Consider the following 19479-nt stretch of genomic DNA (forward strand, 5'->3'; position numbering starts at 1 on the left):
TAATCAAAAAATATATGTTATAGAAATAATACACGCTCGAAAAGTAACATTTTTTTCTGTTATTACATTTAGTACCAATATGTGGTCGAAATATCCGAATATTACGTTTTACGAATGAACAAATGAGTTACAGCTATCTTTCTTAAGCATTTGTACAAAAAAGATGTCCGTAAGTGAACTGAATTTTTAAATAAAGAACTAAATGGATGATTTTAAACACAGTATGTGTTTAAAAACAATATACAAGCTATGCATATAAAAATTTTTTTAAGGATTATCACATTTTCTATATTTTTTCTAACTTTATAAGTCGGAGAATTTTAATTGCTTTCCAATTTTACAGCGCTATCAGCCGACAGGAGACCGTGTCCTGAATTCGTGGGACCTCTGCCGATCAGGAAGACGCGAGCGGGTCTTCAGTTCACCTGCGCGGCGCCGACGCTGGCGAATGGACAGGGATCAAGGGACGTCTGGGTCTGCAACAGCGACGGCTACGTCGGCCAGGTGTGCGTGCTGAGCCTGAGCCCGGAACCGCCGCAGGTCACATCGTGTAACGGAGTCTGCAACGCCAGGATACTCTGCGTCGCTGGAATACCTGCGTGCACGCCCGGGTAAGATTGGCGAGGTGCAATAGGCGGATGCGTAGAGAAATTTGGCATCAATTGCGAGGAGAGATAATTGAACAGCTAAGCGGGTGGAAGGGGAGGTACGAACACACGGGTTTAAATGTTGTCTTTTCAGTTCAAACTCGTGTCCGTCGAACAACAGTCCATTCGTTAACAGCAAGAGCGGTATAAGCATATCGGTGCAAGACGTGGATGCCGGTGGCGGTAACATACAGTTAGACAGGTAATAATTCTCCCGCGGCGATCGCGATTGACGCGTAAATAACGAAACTTGCAGTATTGAGCGGTTTATAGTTTTAGGTATGATTTATTAATAATAGTAAACATTAACATTGGCCACATTATTCTTTATTCACCGAGCTAAGTGTGAACGTACGAAATGCCAATTTATCTAGTAGCGAATTTGTTAAATGTAAATTTTTAATTTACCACACTTATTAAAAAAAGTTAATGCTAAGCGAAAATTAATGATCAGGAAATTCTTTAATCGATGTCGAGGTCAATATAAAGCTTTGAATAGAGGACTGCCATAGTCTCTCGTCTATTTTCATATTGTTTTGCATCGGTTTAACGTCATTTGCGCTCACGCATTTTGCAGTAGCTCGAGCTCCGACGATTCGGACTCGGACGACATTCCATGCGCAGACACGGGCAGCGTGACACTGAGCGGTGATGTATCGAATATCGACAATACTACTGCGGAGGAGGATGCGAATCAGCCCACGATGTGGCTGGGGACTGAAGACGGTTGCATTCACGTGTACAACTGCAACGACAATATCCGGATTAAGAAGAACAAGGTGAAAATTCAGCACGGCAGCAGTGTGCACTGCATCATGTAAGCTACTTTATTTTATTATAATAGAAGAATAAGATAAAATGTATTACATTCCATATGTGTCGCACGCACACACATATATTTTGCAATGTAACGTTGCTTTGTATTTTCAGATACTTGGACAACAAAGTGTTTGTCTCTCTTGCCAACGGAGACATCACCGTTTATGCTCGGGACCACAGTACGTGTTGCGAGAGATTAATAATATTTTTTAATTAAAATGACTTGATAAAGTGGTAAAGTTTTATTCTATTTTATTTGTGTCTTTTTTTTTATTATAGCCGGCGGATGGAACACTCCGGATCCAACGACGGTATCCGTTGGAACGGTAGCGTCGCCGGTAACTAAAATGCTGTCTGTCTCCGGGAAGCTCTGGTGCGGCTGCCACAATAGCGTGAAAGTTCTCAATACTCACACGTTGGATATTGAGCACACGTTCACCGTGAGCAGTGATACGAGCCGTGCTGTTTCCTGCATGGCAAACTCCGGCGGTTTAGGCGTCTGGATTTCCTTACACAATAGCGCCGTGCTGAGGCTTTTCCATTCCGGTACTTACGAGTGTCTGACGGATATCAACATCGCGCCAGCTGTCACCAAAATGCTTGCCAGTAAGTTTCAAATCTTGAATAACTGGAGAATCATTGACTTGAGTATTTTTAATCATTTTCACTCCGATTTATTGTACCATCTTTCTTCGAATATCAATTTAGGATGATGCAATTTCTGTCTGCCTTTATTTTTACAGCTTCTACAATTTTTATTGAGTTACTCTCAAATCTTTATACTAATCGAATTAATCGATCGATAGCGATAAGGGTCTCGTGAACGGACTTCGGCACTTATTTTAACGGAAGCGTTAAACTTGCTGCAGGTTGCGATGACATAATCCGACAGCATAAAGCAGCGTGTCTTAGAGTCACCGCACTGTTGGCTTGCAACGAGTTACTTTGGATCGGCACGAGCGCCGGCGTGCTGCTCACCGTGCCAATTCCCCATATAAAGCCATCCACTCAGAGGATGTCGCAGCCGCCGATCGTGACTGGTGCGTATTGACGTCATATTCTATCATCTATATCGCCGTTATTATTGCCCCGCGATATAATTAGAAAGCTGGCCGACACCCCAAATTGTGCGCCATGCCCGTTCACGTGGAAGGATACAGGAGCGATCGATCAGTGTCAAGTTTTATTTTCTATATAGGATATAACTCCATGATAGGTGCAGGGATATTAATCGCTTTTAATCCGTTAGTCAAATATCAGTATTACGTATATATTTCATTTTTTAAGATAGCTTAGTATTACGTATATATAAAAGTAAAGAATGTTGTAAAACTTTTTTTAGAAATTTAAATTATAGAATATAATAATAGTAGGCATAAAAATGAATAAAATATATATTATTTTAACATTAATGTATATTTTATTCATTTTTATGCTTTAGAATTTTACATCATATCATTTGGTAAACCTAGAACTTTGCTGTAATGCATTGAAATTTTATATTTTAAAGAAAAAAATTTTTAAATTTTTTAAATATGTCTAGAATTCTACAATATAAGATTTCAATGTATCGCAGTAAAGTTTTAGGTCTACCAAATATTATGATATAAGATTCTAACAAATAAAAATAAATAAAATGTACGATTTAATATTCTAGACTACCTCACTGTTTAAAATATAAGACTTCAATGCAATTTTTATAATATAAGATTTCAGTGTCTAATCCTCTCTGTAAAAAAACATGTTACCGACCATTCTAAAATTTTAGGCCATTTCTCTCTAAAATTTTATTACACAAATATTCTCTTTTAACATATAATTCAGATTGGAAATCTTTATAAAACTCTTGTACAAGAGAATTATTTTATTCCGTACAGGAATTCCTCACGGACACACGGGACACGTGCGCTTTCTCACTTGTGTAGAAACGCCAAATCCCTCGAAACCGGATCCTCGTCCGAAAGTAAATCGTTATTCACTAAAATCAAGCAAAACGCAGCAGAACAATATTAATCGTGGGAAACTCCTGGTGATATCCGGTGGGGATGGTTACGAAGACTTCCGCGGTCCTCAAGCATCCGCCGAGCTGCAGGCTGGTCGCGAAGATTCCACGAACCACCTGCTGCTGTGGAAAGTGTGATATCATCTAATACGACCCCAGGTAAGAACAAAAGAATTTTAGAGAGTAAAATTTGATTTAAAATAATTAAATTTTGACACTGATCAAAAATAACCATGTTGCATTAAATACATTTTTTTTTAAATACGCCAATTTTTTACAAAGAAGAAAAAGAACAATGTAATTCTATGACATAATTTTTGTCATATAAACGCGGAACAAGTTATTTTTTACAAAAATCAATTATTTATTTTAAAATAGATATAGCTTAATTTTCTTTTTTTGCACATGCAGCTTTTTTCTGGCAATTAGTTTTACCAATCAGGAATGCATATTAAAACAAAATTATTATTATTTAAGTTATATTTCTTAGCACTTTACTGGTTTCATATGCTAAATAAAATTTTTCATCATGCTGAACAACGTTCAGGATGATGCAGTAACTGCTTTATGTATAGTAAGTATCGCATTATTATTTAAGCAAAATTTTGAACACATAGAATGTTAATTTATCTTCCGGTAGCGTTTAAACCTGAATGATTCGTTACCTATTCATTTGTATCATATATACGCATATTTCTTACAGCAATAATTTTATTTTGTTATGTTAATTGTATATTGATAGAATTTTATTTTGTTTTTATGTACAATTTTTATTCCTCGCAAAATTTAAATTTCTTTTTTAACCTATGTATGTTACAGTATTTTTAGAGGCATGCTTATATGTTCAAATAATTTGGCAAAATTGAAACAAATAAAGTTTACCCTGTTGTAAAAAACAAACCACACATTTTAGAAATATTAATGTAACTTTAATTAGGTCGACACCATTTTTTTGTATTCAGATTGATATAAATATGTGTTTTATTAATCCAATATGTTTTAACCAACTATAGATCTATAACTGAGATTTGGTAGTACGTCTATTCATATAATAATATATTTCAAAAAGAGAGCAAAAGATAATTAAGAAAATATATTAAGATAATCATTATAAGATAATTTTAAATATTACAAAATATATTAAACACTGTTACAAATGTTAATTAATCAAGTTCGTTCCAAAAAAAGTTGATCGAAAATTTCAATCGAACATGTCAGAAGATGGTTTCTTCTGACAATTTTGATGGATCTGTAGTTATTTTAAATAAACCATCGTCGCAGGGTGAGAGTTTGACAAAAGACACCTGCATTTTAGGCAAGGGTCGCGGTAAACGAAAGTCGGCATGACACGCCGTGGGAATCGTTGTACGCGCAGCACGCGGGCGGACGCCACCGCCGTCGTCTGATCGTGGCCGATCAGGATGCGCCGACGCACGGGATTTTCAGGGAACGCGGAAGAGTTCTCTGGCTGATACTAGCCGAATGGATCAAGAGTAAAATGCGAGAAATACACTATTCCCAGGATGTAAAAAAGCATCGGCTGCAGCTCGCGCGAGAATCCGACCGATCGAGAACGGTCACGGACCTATCAATGTGCGATCTGTGAATGGATTAGCTGTTGTCCGGTCATCAACAATCGCGCGAATCTGGTGCAAAATTATTTACCAACGACAAGTGCTCGATATTGAATTTTTCTTTCTTTACATACGCTTGAAAATTATTTGAAAATTAACACATTATATGAGAAAATTATATAATACTTATATCCAAACGTTGAAAAACCTTTTATGTATTTCTTTTTACATTATGAATGATTAAATTAGCAATTTGCGTTTAAAAATTAAATAGAGACGTTAAAGGATTGTATTTATTTTGATTTACTTATAACTGCAATATTTGTATCTAGTCCTACTTCTAAGTCAAGCTACTAAAATTTGTGTAAAACTCTTTGGTTTAGTTTCAGACTAATAAATTACCAAATTAGTAGCTGAGATATTGTAAACAATTAATTGTTGTGGATTGAGCACGTGCCTTTGGTAAATCGTCGACACCGGATAAATCGCTCGATCGAGTCGCATATGTTGGATCTGGTTGGGATATGATAGGATCTGATTTTTGATGTTATTCTCAATGTTGATGTATGTTCGCTTTACACACGAGGACATGATTTTATAAACGAGCCCACATATTAAACTAATATATTCCCGAGCAACACAAAAGTCCAAAAGATATCTGAAAATTCAGTACTTCCCTTTTAAATATTACTACGATGCTCTTTAGACATTTGTGTCGTTCGGGTCGCGCGTGTGTTTTCTTTTAGTTGCACTTTCTTATAATGTGAGTGACGAAAAACATGTACAATTAAAAAATAAAAGAAAAAAAAATTGTAGAAAAGTTATAGAAGGTGCAACTAAATAAAATAAATTTTCCATCTTGGGCTAGAATATAATCAAATAAATCGACGCTGAAGAATTGATGAGCTACGGTACCTGGCAGGGCGTTGAATCGAGCTTATATATGTGTATTTGTATCAACACTGGCCTAAATCAATTAGCAGATTTAGAGATTTATATTTCTTACGACTACTGAAGTGCCAAAAAAAAAAAGGGAAAACGAATTTGCTCCTCGTTCGTCGATCGACGTTACGAAAGTACTGATGTACTTCATTATTTCCAGTACGTGGTATAATGTAACTCGATGTGTTCGTGTTAATTGTTCAAAAGTTTAGCGAGGCTGTGTGTACATTGAAGTTGAAGTGAGTTGGCACGGACAGAGATTTATTTATTTGAAGGAGGCGAGAAATAAAAGAATTTCTCTCGAGTTTTCGCGCGTATCAAGTGGCTGTTTACACGTATTTTATCTGGACTTCATTATCTTCTAATTAAAACGATATAAGTCAGTGAAAAGAACATTACAACTGCAAGTCAGTATAATTCTATCATCGTCAATTTGCCGTGTTTATATTCATGTTTATATTTTATTTTTCCTTGTATTCCTTATTGTTTACGCGCACACGGAATTTATTGCTGCATCTTTTTAAAGAACTCAACTTTAAATTTACACAATCTGATTTTAAAAAATACTTACGTAAAGATAATTATTTTTAAAGTATTTGTCTATTTACCTTTTTGCACTTTCATCGAGAAAAAATTGTTATATAATTCGTAAAAATGTAAAATTAATAACATAAGAGAAATTCTAAAAGCGCAATGTACTGCTACGCGGTCAGGACGATTGACAAATTAGTAATTTATATTCGCTACTCCTAGAATTGATAAAACTGTCATACTGAATATCACAATAATTTAACAGCATATTTAATTCAAGATGGATTTAGTAATGAATCCGAGACGCATTTAACAAGACAGTCGACGCTACATGACAGTTTATTATTTCCACTTATGAAATACGAATATCCGAAGAACAAAAACTGCTGTTTTGATTGTTGAAAATGCGCAACATGGATCGCCATAAGTCCATGTAGCCGTGAGTGATTTAAATAGTTGACCTTGAATACTTGTAATAAGCATACAGTACGCTTGACAATAATTAAATGATAATGAACCTCGAGGTAATTATACACAAGACCAACCGAAGTTGTATGTATGTAAAATCGAAGCCATTGGTGTTTCTGCTTAACATCCTTCGTTGTTCATGAAAATGCAATTGATGCAACGGCCAAATAATTATTCCGTTTATGTGCGAACGCAGTTACTTACGCGACACTGAATTTAATTGATACTTAATAAATTAATGCGGTGAAAGTGAAATTGATTATGATACGATTGAAAAGAACAATCAATGCAGCAAATCGATAAATTGATTACAAGTTATCGTGCATATTGAATTAAACATCCGACAAAAGTTGTGTGTAACGCATACTTTGTGCGTTGCAAAGCGCAAAATTATGTATCGTGTTGCACAGTTTCGACTTTCACGGTTTATTATTGTTCAATTACATTCAAAACAAGTAGATTTTTTTGAGTAAAAGAAATATGATATCTATCGTTTTATGCAGTTTTGGTCTCTCTATTCTGCTGTTCGCCAATTCTATTTAATGTTTGTATGTCAGTTATGATGTTTAAATTAGAATTTGAGGCGTACCTCTATTTATCGCATAAAAATGATATTTTATCAGAAAGATATTGTTGAACCTTTGTTAAAAAAAACCTAAGCAAATGAAAATATATGTATGTGATCACGTACATGTGTATGATGATGATATGTAAATGAGTGTAACTTCGATCTCCGGGAGATCGATTTCCAAGTAAGTGTACATGATGTAACAAGTATAGCGCGAGATGAGAGAAATGTTGTGATTGCGCTGTCAGCTATAATTTAAATTATGTTATTAAATAAATTATAATTGGAAGATATATTTTATCAAATGTAATATATATATATATATATATTTAATATATATATATAATCAAAATATATATATATATATATATATATATATATATATATTTTGATTACATGTATAATATATTAAATGTGACAACTCAAAAGACTCTTGATTGAAGAGCAATCTGATCAAAGCCTCTAGATTAATATACCTACATTCTGTTTCTTAAAAATAAATTCCAATGATAATACAAATGCAATCATAATGGTCTTTTCTACAAACGATTGACGTTACATCTTGTAAAGCAAAGTAATACAAATTTTAGTAAAAAAAAAACTTGCATTTGAAATGTGTATACGTTTTGCGAACAACTCTACTTTTCAATGATGAGTGCATAAGTTATTTTCAATATCGTCAGCGTTTGCTACCTGCCGGTGAGCTATATCTGAGCCGACATATGATTACTTGTATTATAATGATTTTGTTTCTTTTCTCGCTGCGTTTCATCACTCCAATCATTACGATATATTGGGTAGCGCGACGTGACGATATTTTTAGATCCTATATAAGGAATGCGAAGTGTATGTTTGCATTATATTCTTTTTTGTACGTGAGAGTATTCGTGGGTGTGTGTTTGTTCCGGAGAGATTTATCGATAAATCGTGATCTAGATAATTTCAGATTAATGTTTATTTGAAAATTGTTAAATGTGTACGTAAATACTGTGCGATATTGCGCGATATACACGAAACATTAACATATGTATGTATGATATTATGTACAAATAATGATGTTAAAATAAAGTCGTTTACAAATATATCGACGACATTGCTACGCTCTATTTGCAATTGCACATTGAGGAATATAATTAATGTAATAAAGTATATAGAGAATTTTTTTATAAGTATATGTCTTTTCTTAAGACTAAATAATGTTTTAAGTTTTATAAATCACATAAATACTCTTCTCATTTTATATTGCAAATTAAATTTGCAAGAGCATTTATGTACTTTTGATCTTGAATTGCATTGTCTCTTTATCACTTTCATAATATTATGTTATTTCTGCATATTTTATATCTTATTTTTTTATATATGGAATACATTTTCATATTATTTCACCTATCGCTGGTTGCGTTACACTTTAATAGACCACATGGTTAACTACATGCTTTGCCAATCTATCATTCGTTTTTACCCTCCCGCGTTACTGACTAGAAGCTTACACAGATATGCAAGTACAATATCTACACGATACCTTTTTGCATTATTAAATTAATTTAATTTTCTTTTTTGTGACTTTTAAGCAATTTCGATTTTGTGCACAGATCTTGGTTGAAATCAACGTCACTGTCACTTGCTTTACGCAAATGAACGGAGTTTCCGACGGTCAGTCAAAAATTAAGCGAATGTCTTGGCGTTGAAGCGATCCAAATGTTTACACGTGATAATTGTTTAATCGCTTTAACGAGATCATTCGCATAGGCCGATCTCAAAGGGATCCTCCAATTAAATGCGAATTGTGCACTTCGCTGACAGGTGTCGATGGAGCTTCGGTGATCGGTGTGGGCGGACCACCGCTACTACATTGGTGATCCGTCGTTCCTATGAAACAATTTTCGTAAGGTTTTGTGATATTTAATTATTTTGATTTTATAAAATAAAATTTATTATTAATTTTTATATATTATTAATTAATATAATAATATTAATATATTAATTTTTACCTCATCAAAGGTTACAATCTCATCTTGTAAAGTGTATGGAAATATTTATATTTCTTATTAATACGTTGAATTTCTTACAAACATCTAATGCCCAAAGGTATAACGGATCTTTTTGATATTTAAATGCCAAATGAATTGCCTCACCTGTAAACGAGTTGGAACGGCTCCGGTCCGGCCAGCAGATCTTGCAGAGCGGCTTCAGCAATTGGAATCTCGGCCGTGGTATTCGCAGCAGCACGTAAATATACGGATCCAGCGTAAAGTGAACGCATAAAAGAATATCGGCTATGATGTAAAAAATGCGAATGCATTTCCGTGTAATGACTGCCGTTGGAGGTAACTGCATTGCGACTTGAGCCAGTGGTATAGACAACTGCGACAACGGAATAAAAGGAAAGGTAATTTAGTAATTTCTAACAATCATTAAACCGGTTCGATCACCGAACCGGTTACGTCGCAGAAAAAATATACCTATTTTGCCATTTATAAATATTTTCAATTATAGTAGACAGCATGCAAAGATGCCAAGATTTTATTGGCAACGATGACGTTTGGATGATTTACTGATGTGGTTGTGTATTACATTTTTAGAGTGGTACATGTGTAAATTTTTTTAATTTTTTTATTTATCGAATTAAATTTAATGAAAGAAATGCCGACAATATTCTTTTCAGACAAAATTTCTGGTGTAAAATTTATTTGTTGACTCGATAGTCTTCCTGCGATGATCAAAATGATCTTTTCCCATGCAAAATTTTCCATCACTTGGCGAAATCGTGCACAGGATGAAATTATTGTAGAGACGATCAGAATATTGACTTGCGGATGTCTCGATGAAACGTACGTGAAACTATTCTCAAATGTTCATCGTTCATCCTTGCCGACCTTCATCGCTCTTAACGGAAGTGTGTGATATTTCTGTGCTGATCAGATACAATAAGTAATTACGGTTATTGCTTCCGGCAAGATGTGTCCGTTGTAACTCAATCGATTTGTTTAAAAATACAAATCAATTATTTACCTCCCACAAGAGTATTAATTTATCATTAATGTTTTTAATGTGCCATTAATTTATTATTACCTATTACTCGCGTTATTATTATTTACTAGGTATTTATTTACTTACAATTTATTATTATTTACTTATTAAATTACCTACAATTCAAAAAAGTTATGTAATGATGCATAGTAATAATTTTATAATATTTTTATTGATTTATTATAACAACCACTACTTTTCTTTCAAAATTGTTAAAGAACAATCAAGAGTTCTTGATATAAGAAAAAATTTTAATTAAAATATTTTAATAGCACCAGGAAAATTACTTAAATCAACTATGACAATATCATCAAAATAACGAGCAAATTACGTGAATGCTATCAATCTTTATAAAAATGCCGGAAGCAGAGTTACCGTCTTGACAAAAACTTCGCAAGATTGTATTAAAAAAGGACTTCGTGGAAATATAGGACTCTACGATAATTCTACGAAATCGTTATTCTGCCTACGCGGCCACAATGATTATACTTTTTCATGATAAGAAACTCACCTCTGCCAACAAAGGTGAGTTCCTTATCATAAAAGAAACTTATTTTTTTGTTTTAATCGTTGCTATTCTACTTATTTTTATCACCTTTGAGACTAGAATTATTTATTAGAATATTTGGTGAGGGATAATGATTGTGTTCTGGAAATTTTCAGTAATAACTTTCTCCAAATGGAAAGGACTGGCAGAGAACAAGAGAACTCTTTTAAGCATAAATAAATCCGGATGTACATCAGAGTGGATGCTTTATAAAAGAATAAATCACAGAAACGATGCAAAAGATACAAAAATATTTGAATTAAGATCGGCAAAATAATTTTTTTATTTATGTCATTTAACAGAAATGATATCTTTAATTATCAGTTTATTTTTTAGTATTTATTTATTAATTACCTGTTATTATTTTATATATAAATTGAAATAATAAAATTAGACTTACCATGTGTGGCATCCAACATATAACAAATGATATTGATAATACAGCCATCAGCCTTGCGAATGCTCTTTCTTCGGTCGTAGCGACGACTTCTGATCGATTTGGAGCGGCTATGGTCAACAGTGGTTTTATTCTCGACGAAGCTTTAGAGATTCGTCCTAGAGCGCTAGCTCGATGGCTCAATTTACTCAAAGCTCTAAAAACCGCCAAATTACACCAAACGATGGACAAACATAAGAGCGTACCTGTAATAATAATCAAAAGATAATTTTTTTAACTTACTGATTTGTTGTCGAAAATAGAAAATAAAAGTAAAAGAAAGAATAATTTAAAGAACAAACAGCGCTACATTTTTTTATCGGTAAATGTTATCTGCTAATTCACTTACCGAGAATGAACCATACGTAAGCGTAAGCGACGTCGGCCGGCTCAATAGCCTCTCTGTAACGAACGCATCGTTCATTTTTGTAGTACAATCCGAAGCCCATAACTGGAAGACTAGTCATCCCTAGCGCAACCAACCAAAGCGCCAACATACAACGAACAATTACCGGATACGTCACCTGCTGGAAGATACATGCGTGTCATCCATTAAGACATTAAAATACGACGATGCAAATATCGATCCTTTCTGAAAGAAGCTGGAGAATTGTCTTGGCTGCTTTATCAGAAGAAAGAGAGGAAAGAGCAAGTAATGTATATCTTCTCATATATAAAATTTAAAATATTCTGTCTATTGAAAAATTAATATAGATATAAAAATTATCAATTATTATATACACATCTTTCCGCAGTTTTAACTTAAAAAAGTTGTTTTTCTTAAAAAAATCAAATCAATATCTCGGCATCTCAAATTTCTATTGCGTCTCACATATTTATATTTATTAAACTATTTATATCTTTAAAAATAAAATTCCTTCGTTCTGAGACTCCTAAGAAAGACTCCTGAGAATGCTGAATTTACTACTCCCAATGCTCGTATAAATCGTTCTTACTTTTTCTTCCGTGTTATATGATTTCGATCGAGATTTATGCACTTGCATAATCTTCAGGGACACTACAAAAAAATCAAAAGAGAAGAGACTAGGAAAATTCTGGAAGCAATCTAATAGATATAAATAAACAATTGAAAAAGATGAGACTATCATTATAGTGTGTCTGACATTTCGTTAAATAGGCCAACTCTGACATAAGAGACATAACATACGTGCGTGCTGATTTTCTGCTTTGAAGCTGCGTCAATTCGGACATTTCGAGAACATCGTCGAATATTCTCGAAATATTTGCAGAATTTTCAAGGACAATTACTTGCTTTTGAAGCCGGCAAAATTAATACTCATCCCGAATTAAACCGCGTCTGCGAGAGCGATCAGAAAATAGACCAGCATCGTTAAATCTCTATTCTTCGCCATTGGCTTTATATTAATTTTATACGTACGATGATGTGCACGCCGAGATAATATCGCGAAAATGGAACGTGCTGTTTACTATCGAGAGCATTATCTTGCAGCAAATGTTGTCACTTTAATTCTTTAATTATATATTTGCTCAAAAGAGCATGATTATTCTCTCGAAATTAATTCTATTTACGGCAAATTACATCGCACTGTGAAAAAGTGTACCATAAAAAAGCGGAAAGCAAACTATAATGCTGATCGCCAATATCAGGTGTTTGTTCGTATAAGTGATATTGATTAACAATTAAGGAGGACGCATTAAAGCTCTAGAGTTTAACTGCGTATTATTTCTCGGAAAATACATTTTGTGTGCTCTATAAATTTTGAATTATCGATCGCGATTTTTGCAAGAAGACTTATAGTGAAATATAGGCGTTTGAAGTGTTGCAAACTAAAATAAATTTTAAGTTTAATATCAATTTTAATTTTTACTCCACTTTCCTTTATTTTTATTAAATTTCTAAGTCGTAATTACCATAATAATAATTAATAAAATTGAATTGGTTAATTTATCGTAATTGTATCTTTGATAGGAATTTCATAGATATGGATTACAAAATTTATTATATTACGGAACATTACCGAGGAAAAACGTTAGGCGGGTTCTTTCCCTGAAAAGACAATATTTGATGGAGTGCGACGCAACAGTAGCATTAATCAGCCCCAATTAATTGCAATCTTGTGTACTGATCTAAGATGCCGTCTAAAGATGATAACGACGAAAATTGTCGTTTATTATTAGATAGCACAAAATATCAAGCTCATCTTTCATATTATGATCGATATTTACTTAATTAGTGATTCTCTATGAAAAAACGTCTAATTTTTTTATCGGAGCGGCAATTCGGGTACTTTTTTAAAAATAAATTTAGTGATATAATTTATACGAAAACAGATTGTTGAACTATCATCAGGGTTTTCTATCCTTTCACATTTTCATCGTAAAATGTGGTCACTTTATAAGCGTCGTAAACTCTAAAATGTTTCTATAGCGCACGTGTGTAAATTTCCTCACGCTAGCTTGTTCGCATAAAACAAAATCACGTTGTAAATTATAATGTGCAGTTTAATTTAATTATGTACTTATGCTCAATCTACTGACAATTGATTTATTATTAAAAATAAAAAAATTTATTGCTTCAACAGTTCAATATGTAATTTCTTTATTTGTTTTATATGAGGACAGACTTTTATTGTTTATTCTATTAAAAAAATTTTTTTTATTATCATTAGATGAGACCAACACTTTCTACTAGAGCTAATAAAGAGCTAATTAGCACTAATTAGTGAACAGTGGATATGTTGTCCGTAATTTGCATTATATTAGTGTGTCATCAAATTAATATACAAGTCAACGCCCAACGCGTAAATAAATGTGAATATTATGCGCGATATATCTTCGTGCGATTTTATATTCGATGCACTGAAATATATACGATGCCAAGAAATTCTTAAAAATTTCAATGCGAAGGTCTCTTCGATTCTATCAGAGATTGCACGTGCCGCGATCGACTAGCCGACTTCTCGGCCACGGTCGAGGATAAAATATGAGTGATAGCAACATAATAATAGAAACACTCATTATTCTTATTTACTACACTTTATGTGTATATAAGTAAAAATCTGCATTTTGTATTTTTGCATAATATACTGCAGATTTTTACTTATTATCGCAGAATCGGCGCGTCACGCATATGTGACGCTGATGGCGAACGTGTTAATATCTCAATTATTATTGCGAAAATTGCAAAGCGGTAAAGGATTGTTCAGTTTACCGCGTTCTATCTGTACACGAGTGTTTGGACAAACATTATGAAGCACCTTGTATATAGAAATAACATAAATATAGTGAGTTACTTTCTAACTAGGTACTTTTTAATCAAAGAAGAGTTGAATACTCTTACAAATTTCTGAATAACTTCCCTTGAAAAGAATTTTGATTACAGCAATTACAGTATCATTCTGAAGCTAGGCTTACCTTTTGATAAACGAACGGTCTAGTCAAGGCCAACCATCTTTCTGCCGCCATAACGATGGCAACGCACCCGCTGAAAAGACCAAAAAGTCGCCAGACAACCCGCAGGGAACAAAATGCTCTTGTGGACGTAATACCGCCTACATAAATTGTTACGTACATCTGCACCAACATCCCCAATAGCGCCATCAGGTCATTGGTCGCTAAACAACGTAACATTAATAGATGTTTTCTGTTCCGTCTCTGAAATAAAGCAATAAAAGAATGAAACATTATCCAAGTTTAGTACGGAAGAGGAAACGTTTAAACAAAATTAAAAGCCGGAGTTTAGATTACATTTTTATTATTTTTTATTTTTATACAATTAATAAATCTATTAATAATGTACACTATTTATTTATCAAGATATACTTCAGATAAATATTGTACTCATTCGATCGTTTAGTAAAAAAATATACAAAGTCTTGGTATTAAAAGGCATAATTTCTCATTGAAGAATATAAGTTTGTAAGGAATCGATTGTCAGGGTTAATCGGTTGTTTAACAATCGATTACGTCTAACAATTATTTACTTGCTTCATAATTAAAGAAAAGAATTTTTTCTTTTTATTACTTTGAATATTATGTTATAATTAATACGGTAAGCAATTTTTTGTTAGTAGTGATATTTGTTGTATTGCAAACTGCAGGAAATTACATAGTTAAAATAGTAATTTTATAATTTATGAAAACAATATATAATTTCAATATAATTTCCGCTATTAGTTATAATTTGTGTGACAATATATGTAACTTTTATCTCAAGGAATAGGCCATTTATTATTTTATTAGTAATATCGTTAAAATGTCCGTTAATTAATATAAATTAATAATTATATCTTGATAAATTACCTTATCTTTATGAAGAAGAATAATCAGAGCTGACACGTTACCGATAACACCCGTTATGTAGACGAGGGTCAGTACAAGTTGCGAAGCGAAAGTGACGTGTCTCTTTGGTGCTTTCGTCACTATATCAGGCATCATCGTCGTAATATTAAATGTTATAGACGATAAAGTATCGTTTTGCCAGTTATTCGCCAACATGATTGCAGCTTTATAACGGACCGTTAAGAATTTATATTCAATTAATCTGTTTGCTTGCTTTACTTCGTCGAACAGCTTATCTCATTAGCGTAAATTGTAATCTGCAATACAACGGCAATGTTTTGACCTCATCATTTGACCAACTAATTTACGCCAATTGCGATTCGACGCAAGCGTTATTTCCCTTCAAGGAGTATCATTTGCAATTATCACTTTTCTTCGAAGCTCATTGCGTAATTGCTTGCAATTCGATTTTGGATTTATAACGTCGATTATTTGATATATATATTTTCCTCTTTTTCCTGCTCTTTTATTTTTTTTTCTTTTATTCAAATAAACGCGTACGATAAATTTAAAGTAAATAATTGAAGAAAGAATCAAAAAAAGATTTTTTTATTATACAAAAATAAATGTGCACTCGTATCTATACGCTCTCAATACATTGCATTTTTCTTTCCAGGCACTACACGTGCCTTGTTGCTATTTGCATGCATGTTTAATTCAGCGGTCTTTCAAAAAATAAAACGCTCGAAGTGTTTCCAGTTGTCCACTTAGTCTTGTGATACTTCGACACGATGGTTTTGCACGATTTCACCTGAATCGTCGAGCAGGGTCATTGATCCGATATCCTCGATGCCAATCACTCGTCGCGCATTTCTCGCGTTGCGGAATATCTTTAAGAGTCAAGAATGTAACGATGTGAACCTGCGAATTTCCCGATCGAGAAAGCACGCGTGAGTCTTGGAGGGTACTGAGAGATTCCTTCGTCGAGCGGAGTTACCGCTTGACTAATCGAAACCACGCGGTCCGATCCAGTTTTGTTCACTCCCATAGAACGGCGCGATTGCAACAGCGCTTGCGTGAGGTCTTTAGGAGCAATCATCAAAAAGTTCATTCATAGCTGAAGTTTATCAATAATGTTAGTAACACAAATGTTAAATGTTAAATAATTATGTACCAAAAATTTAATTTATTTTTATTCTACGACTATTTCCACAAAAATGTTTATCTTAGTTTTATGAATACATTTTGAAACATATAATTGATTTATCAACTCCACACACACGTACACACATACACACACAACGACTACATACATAAAAATTAAAATTTAAAATTTTTTAAGAGAATTATAATCTAAATTTATTCACTGGTTTGTAGCCGATATTTTGAGTTTATAGTATTTTATAGTGATAATATTTATATATTATTATTTATTATAGCAATAATAATTAACAGTAACTTTATCAATATTGATTAAGTAGTAGCATGAAAATATTTATGTATTGGCGCCTCATAACAATTCGTGCAAACTCCAATTCGTTGGTATGCGCGTGATGAATAATGCATGTTACATGTGCTTTTTATATACAAGACGGCACACTGGTCGATAAATAATTTCAAGCACGGTCACGATAACGCACTAAACAAATGATTTGCCCCTTCAAGGATACAAGGCACAATGAAATCCGTTTTCAATAAGGAATGGCGATGAATTTTGCGTGACTTTATCCAGATTTGAACATGATTCAATGCTTGTTGCACGAAAACTTTAGTTAAGAATAGTCAAGAATTAATTCAATTTACAATTAAAGCATATGAATTTTTCAGAGTACATAGTAAATAGCCCGACGAATAAACGCATGAAAAATGCAGGTCAATTGCTTAATACATGAGCCTAGTGCGAGATACATACGCATACATAATAAAGATCACGACATACTCGATATGACGAGAGGTGAATAAACTATTATACGGACAATACTATTTACCGGACGACCAATTGTAATATATTGGTAACCTGCTCTTGATTCAGTTTGCTACGTAAATGTCTAGACATTAATATGAGAATTTCTATTATACAAATATATTCTTAAAAAATTAATTATTCATTCATTGTTCACAAGAAAAAGAATAAATGTATACGTACCATTCAATAATCATCTTTATACTACTTTGAAGAAAGTCGAAAGTGCATACGAGAAGTATTCTATAAATTGAGAAACGAAAGAATTGTTAAGCGAGAAACAAAGCGACTATTATTAGTAATCATTAAGAAGAAAATTTTTTCCTGGAGTTATTATCAAAGAAGTGCGTCGGCTAACTTAAACTATAATCATGTAAGATTCATGTGAGTGCTGACCTGAATATTATCGAATGATAAAATTCGCTGATGAAATTAAAGCAATGTAAAAGTAAAAATTTTATCATTTTGATGAGTCACGACGTGAATGAAGTTCAATGTTAAAACGCAGTTTCTATTTATAAGAAAAATACTTTTTTGCAAAAACATTTAATGATCTGTAAAACCAATGAACGTTCTCTAAATGCTTTATACAAGAAATTGTCTCTATCTTTATATGTTTTTACAAAAATATTATTTTTCTTTATTCGCATTGATATGTCTCTGTGGGCTCGTAAATCTCATTATTTCTTTTATATTGTATATTTTAATCATCGCTTCTATATATAATTCAGTTTTGCTGGATTTGTTAGATTGCTAGAATCGTATTGACAATCTCAGATATATTGTTGAAACACGGGTCACTATATCATCTTTACTATTGCAGTTGTTACAAAGAAAATATTTGGGTTATTCGAAATTTTGCACGGCTTATGAAAATATTGTGCACTGTAGGAGCCAATGTAAACACTTATTTATACTGCGAAGTGTTGATCACTTTATCGATGAAGTCACAAAGATTTCGGCATCGTTGCATCCACCAGTGTAATTAAAGTTTTGATAAAAAATGTGAGTAATGAATTTTAGAGCACTTTTGTGTATGACAATTAGCGCTAACCAATAAATTTTCTCTTCTGTTTTACGTATTGCAATCAACCGTGATTCAGAAAAAGATAGAAGATAAAATTAACGACGATGTTAGAGCTTGTAAAACTAGTTTCTGATGCAACAACATTTGTTCAAAATTAGAAAGCTACAAAAATTTATGAATCGAATTTCACGAAAGATAAAGAAAAATAACTACACACAAAATCCAAAAAGTGATGATATAAATTAAATGAATAAAATTCAAATAAAATCGTTAAAGTTATTCTTATAATCACGCTGTAACTTTTTTCATATTATACGGTTTTTTTTTTTAAACATGATTATTGACGATATCGTGACTTGGCAACGTAAATGAATTATCTGTATTCTTGCTGGCCGGAATGCGTTGTTTAAAATGAAGGCTTATCTTTACATGGTGAATCATAAACATACAATAGCTAAAGCTAACAAGGAAATTAATTTAAATAATGCAGTCGCGATCAGCGCCATTCTTGCATAACGATCACTTGAATTGTGATGCACACGACGACTTTATGTTTTGGCGAAATGATTCTTGCCTTCTCATTGATGCAACAATCCAAATAAAAGGTTATCGAATTGATTACTGATGTTATAAAATGTTGTATAAATAATGTTGTAAAAGCT

The 19479-nt window shown here is 33.0% G+C and overlaps 2 protein-coding genes and 1 long non-coding RNA gene across 14 annotated transcripts in view; 2 read left to right on the top strand and 1 right to left on the bottom strand.

Annotated features, from left to right (window-relative positions):
- Positions 1-8633, top strand: part of LOC105667782 (rho guanine nucleotide exchange factor 17) — a 104228-nt gene extending 95595 nt beyond the window's left edge. For 6 of the 11 annotated variants that reach the window (XM_012359794.2, XM_067350223.1, XM_012359798.2 and 3 more), the window contains 8 exons: positions 344-611; positions 742-849; positions 1225-1464; positions 1578-1645; positions 1746-2072; positions 2333-2506; positions 3344-3627; positions 4784-8633. In XM_012359794.2, coding sequence (XP_012215217.1) covers positions 344-611; positions 742-849; positions 1225-1464; positions 1578-1645; positions 1746-2072; positions 2333-2506; positions 3344-3606 — 1448 coding nt within the window. In that variant the 3' untranslated portion in view covers positions 3607-3627; positions 4784-8633. Of the gene's footprint in view, positions 1-343; positions 612-741; positions 850-1224; positions 1465-1577; positions 1646-1745; positions 2073-2332; positions 2507-3343; positions 3628-3879; positions 4043-4783 lie in introns of those variants that run through there. The other 5 variants (XM_012359797.2, XM_012359800.2, XM_067350224.1 and 2 more) reach the window with 4 other exon arrangements.
- LOC105667784 (prostaglandin E2 receptor EP3 subtype) lies at positions 8483-17521 on the bottom strand. 2 transcript variants are annotated; one of them, XM_012359803.2, is made up of 6 exons: positions 15849-17521; positions 14961-15200; positions 11914-12088; positions 11529-11770; positions 9687-9915; positions 8483-9420 (listed from the first exon to the last, which is right to left on the bottom strand). In XM_012359803.2, exons 1-6 carry the CDS (start codon positions 16041-16043, stop codon positions 9308-9310), a joined length of 1194 nt encoding a protein of 397 aa, XP_012215226.1. In that variant the 5' UTR covers positions 16044-17521; the 3' UTR covers positions 8483-9307. The 2 variants fall into 2 exon arrangements, with proteins under 2 accessions (XP_012215226.1, XP_012215225.1); XM_012359802.2 differs by having other exon boundaries at positions 11914-12091.
- LOC136998104 (uncharacterized) lies at positions 9334-15883 on the top strand. The gene is made up of 6 exons (XR_010888704.1): positions 9334-9436; positions 9640-9940; positions 10048-10137; positions 10217-11886; positions 11997-12216; positions 12578-15883. It is a non-coding gene; the product is annotated as an uncharacterized lncRNA (long non-coding RNA).
- Positions 17522-19479: the final 1958 nt, after the last annotated feature.

Source organism: Linepithema humile, chromosome 2, assembly GCF_040581485.1.
Source record: "Linepithema humile isolate Giens D197 chromosome 2, Lhum_UNIL_v1.0, whole genome shotgun sequence".
NCBI lineage: Eukaryota > Metazoa > Arthropoda > Insecta > Hymenoptera > Formicidae > Linepithema > Linepithema humile.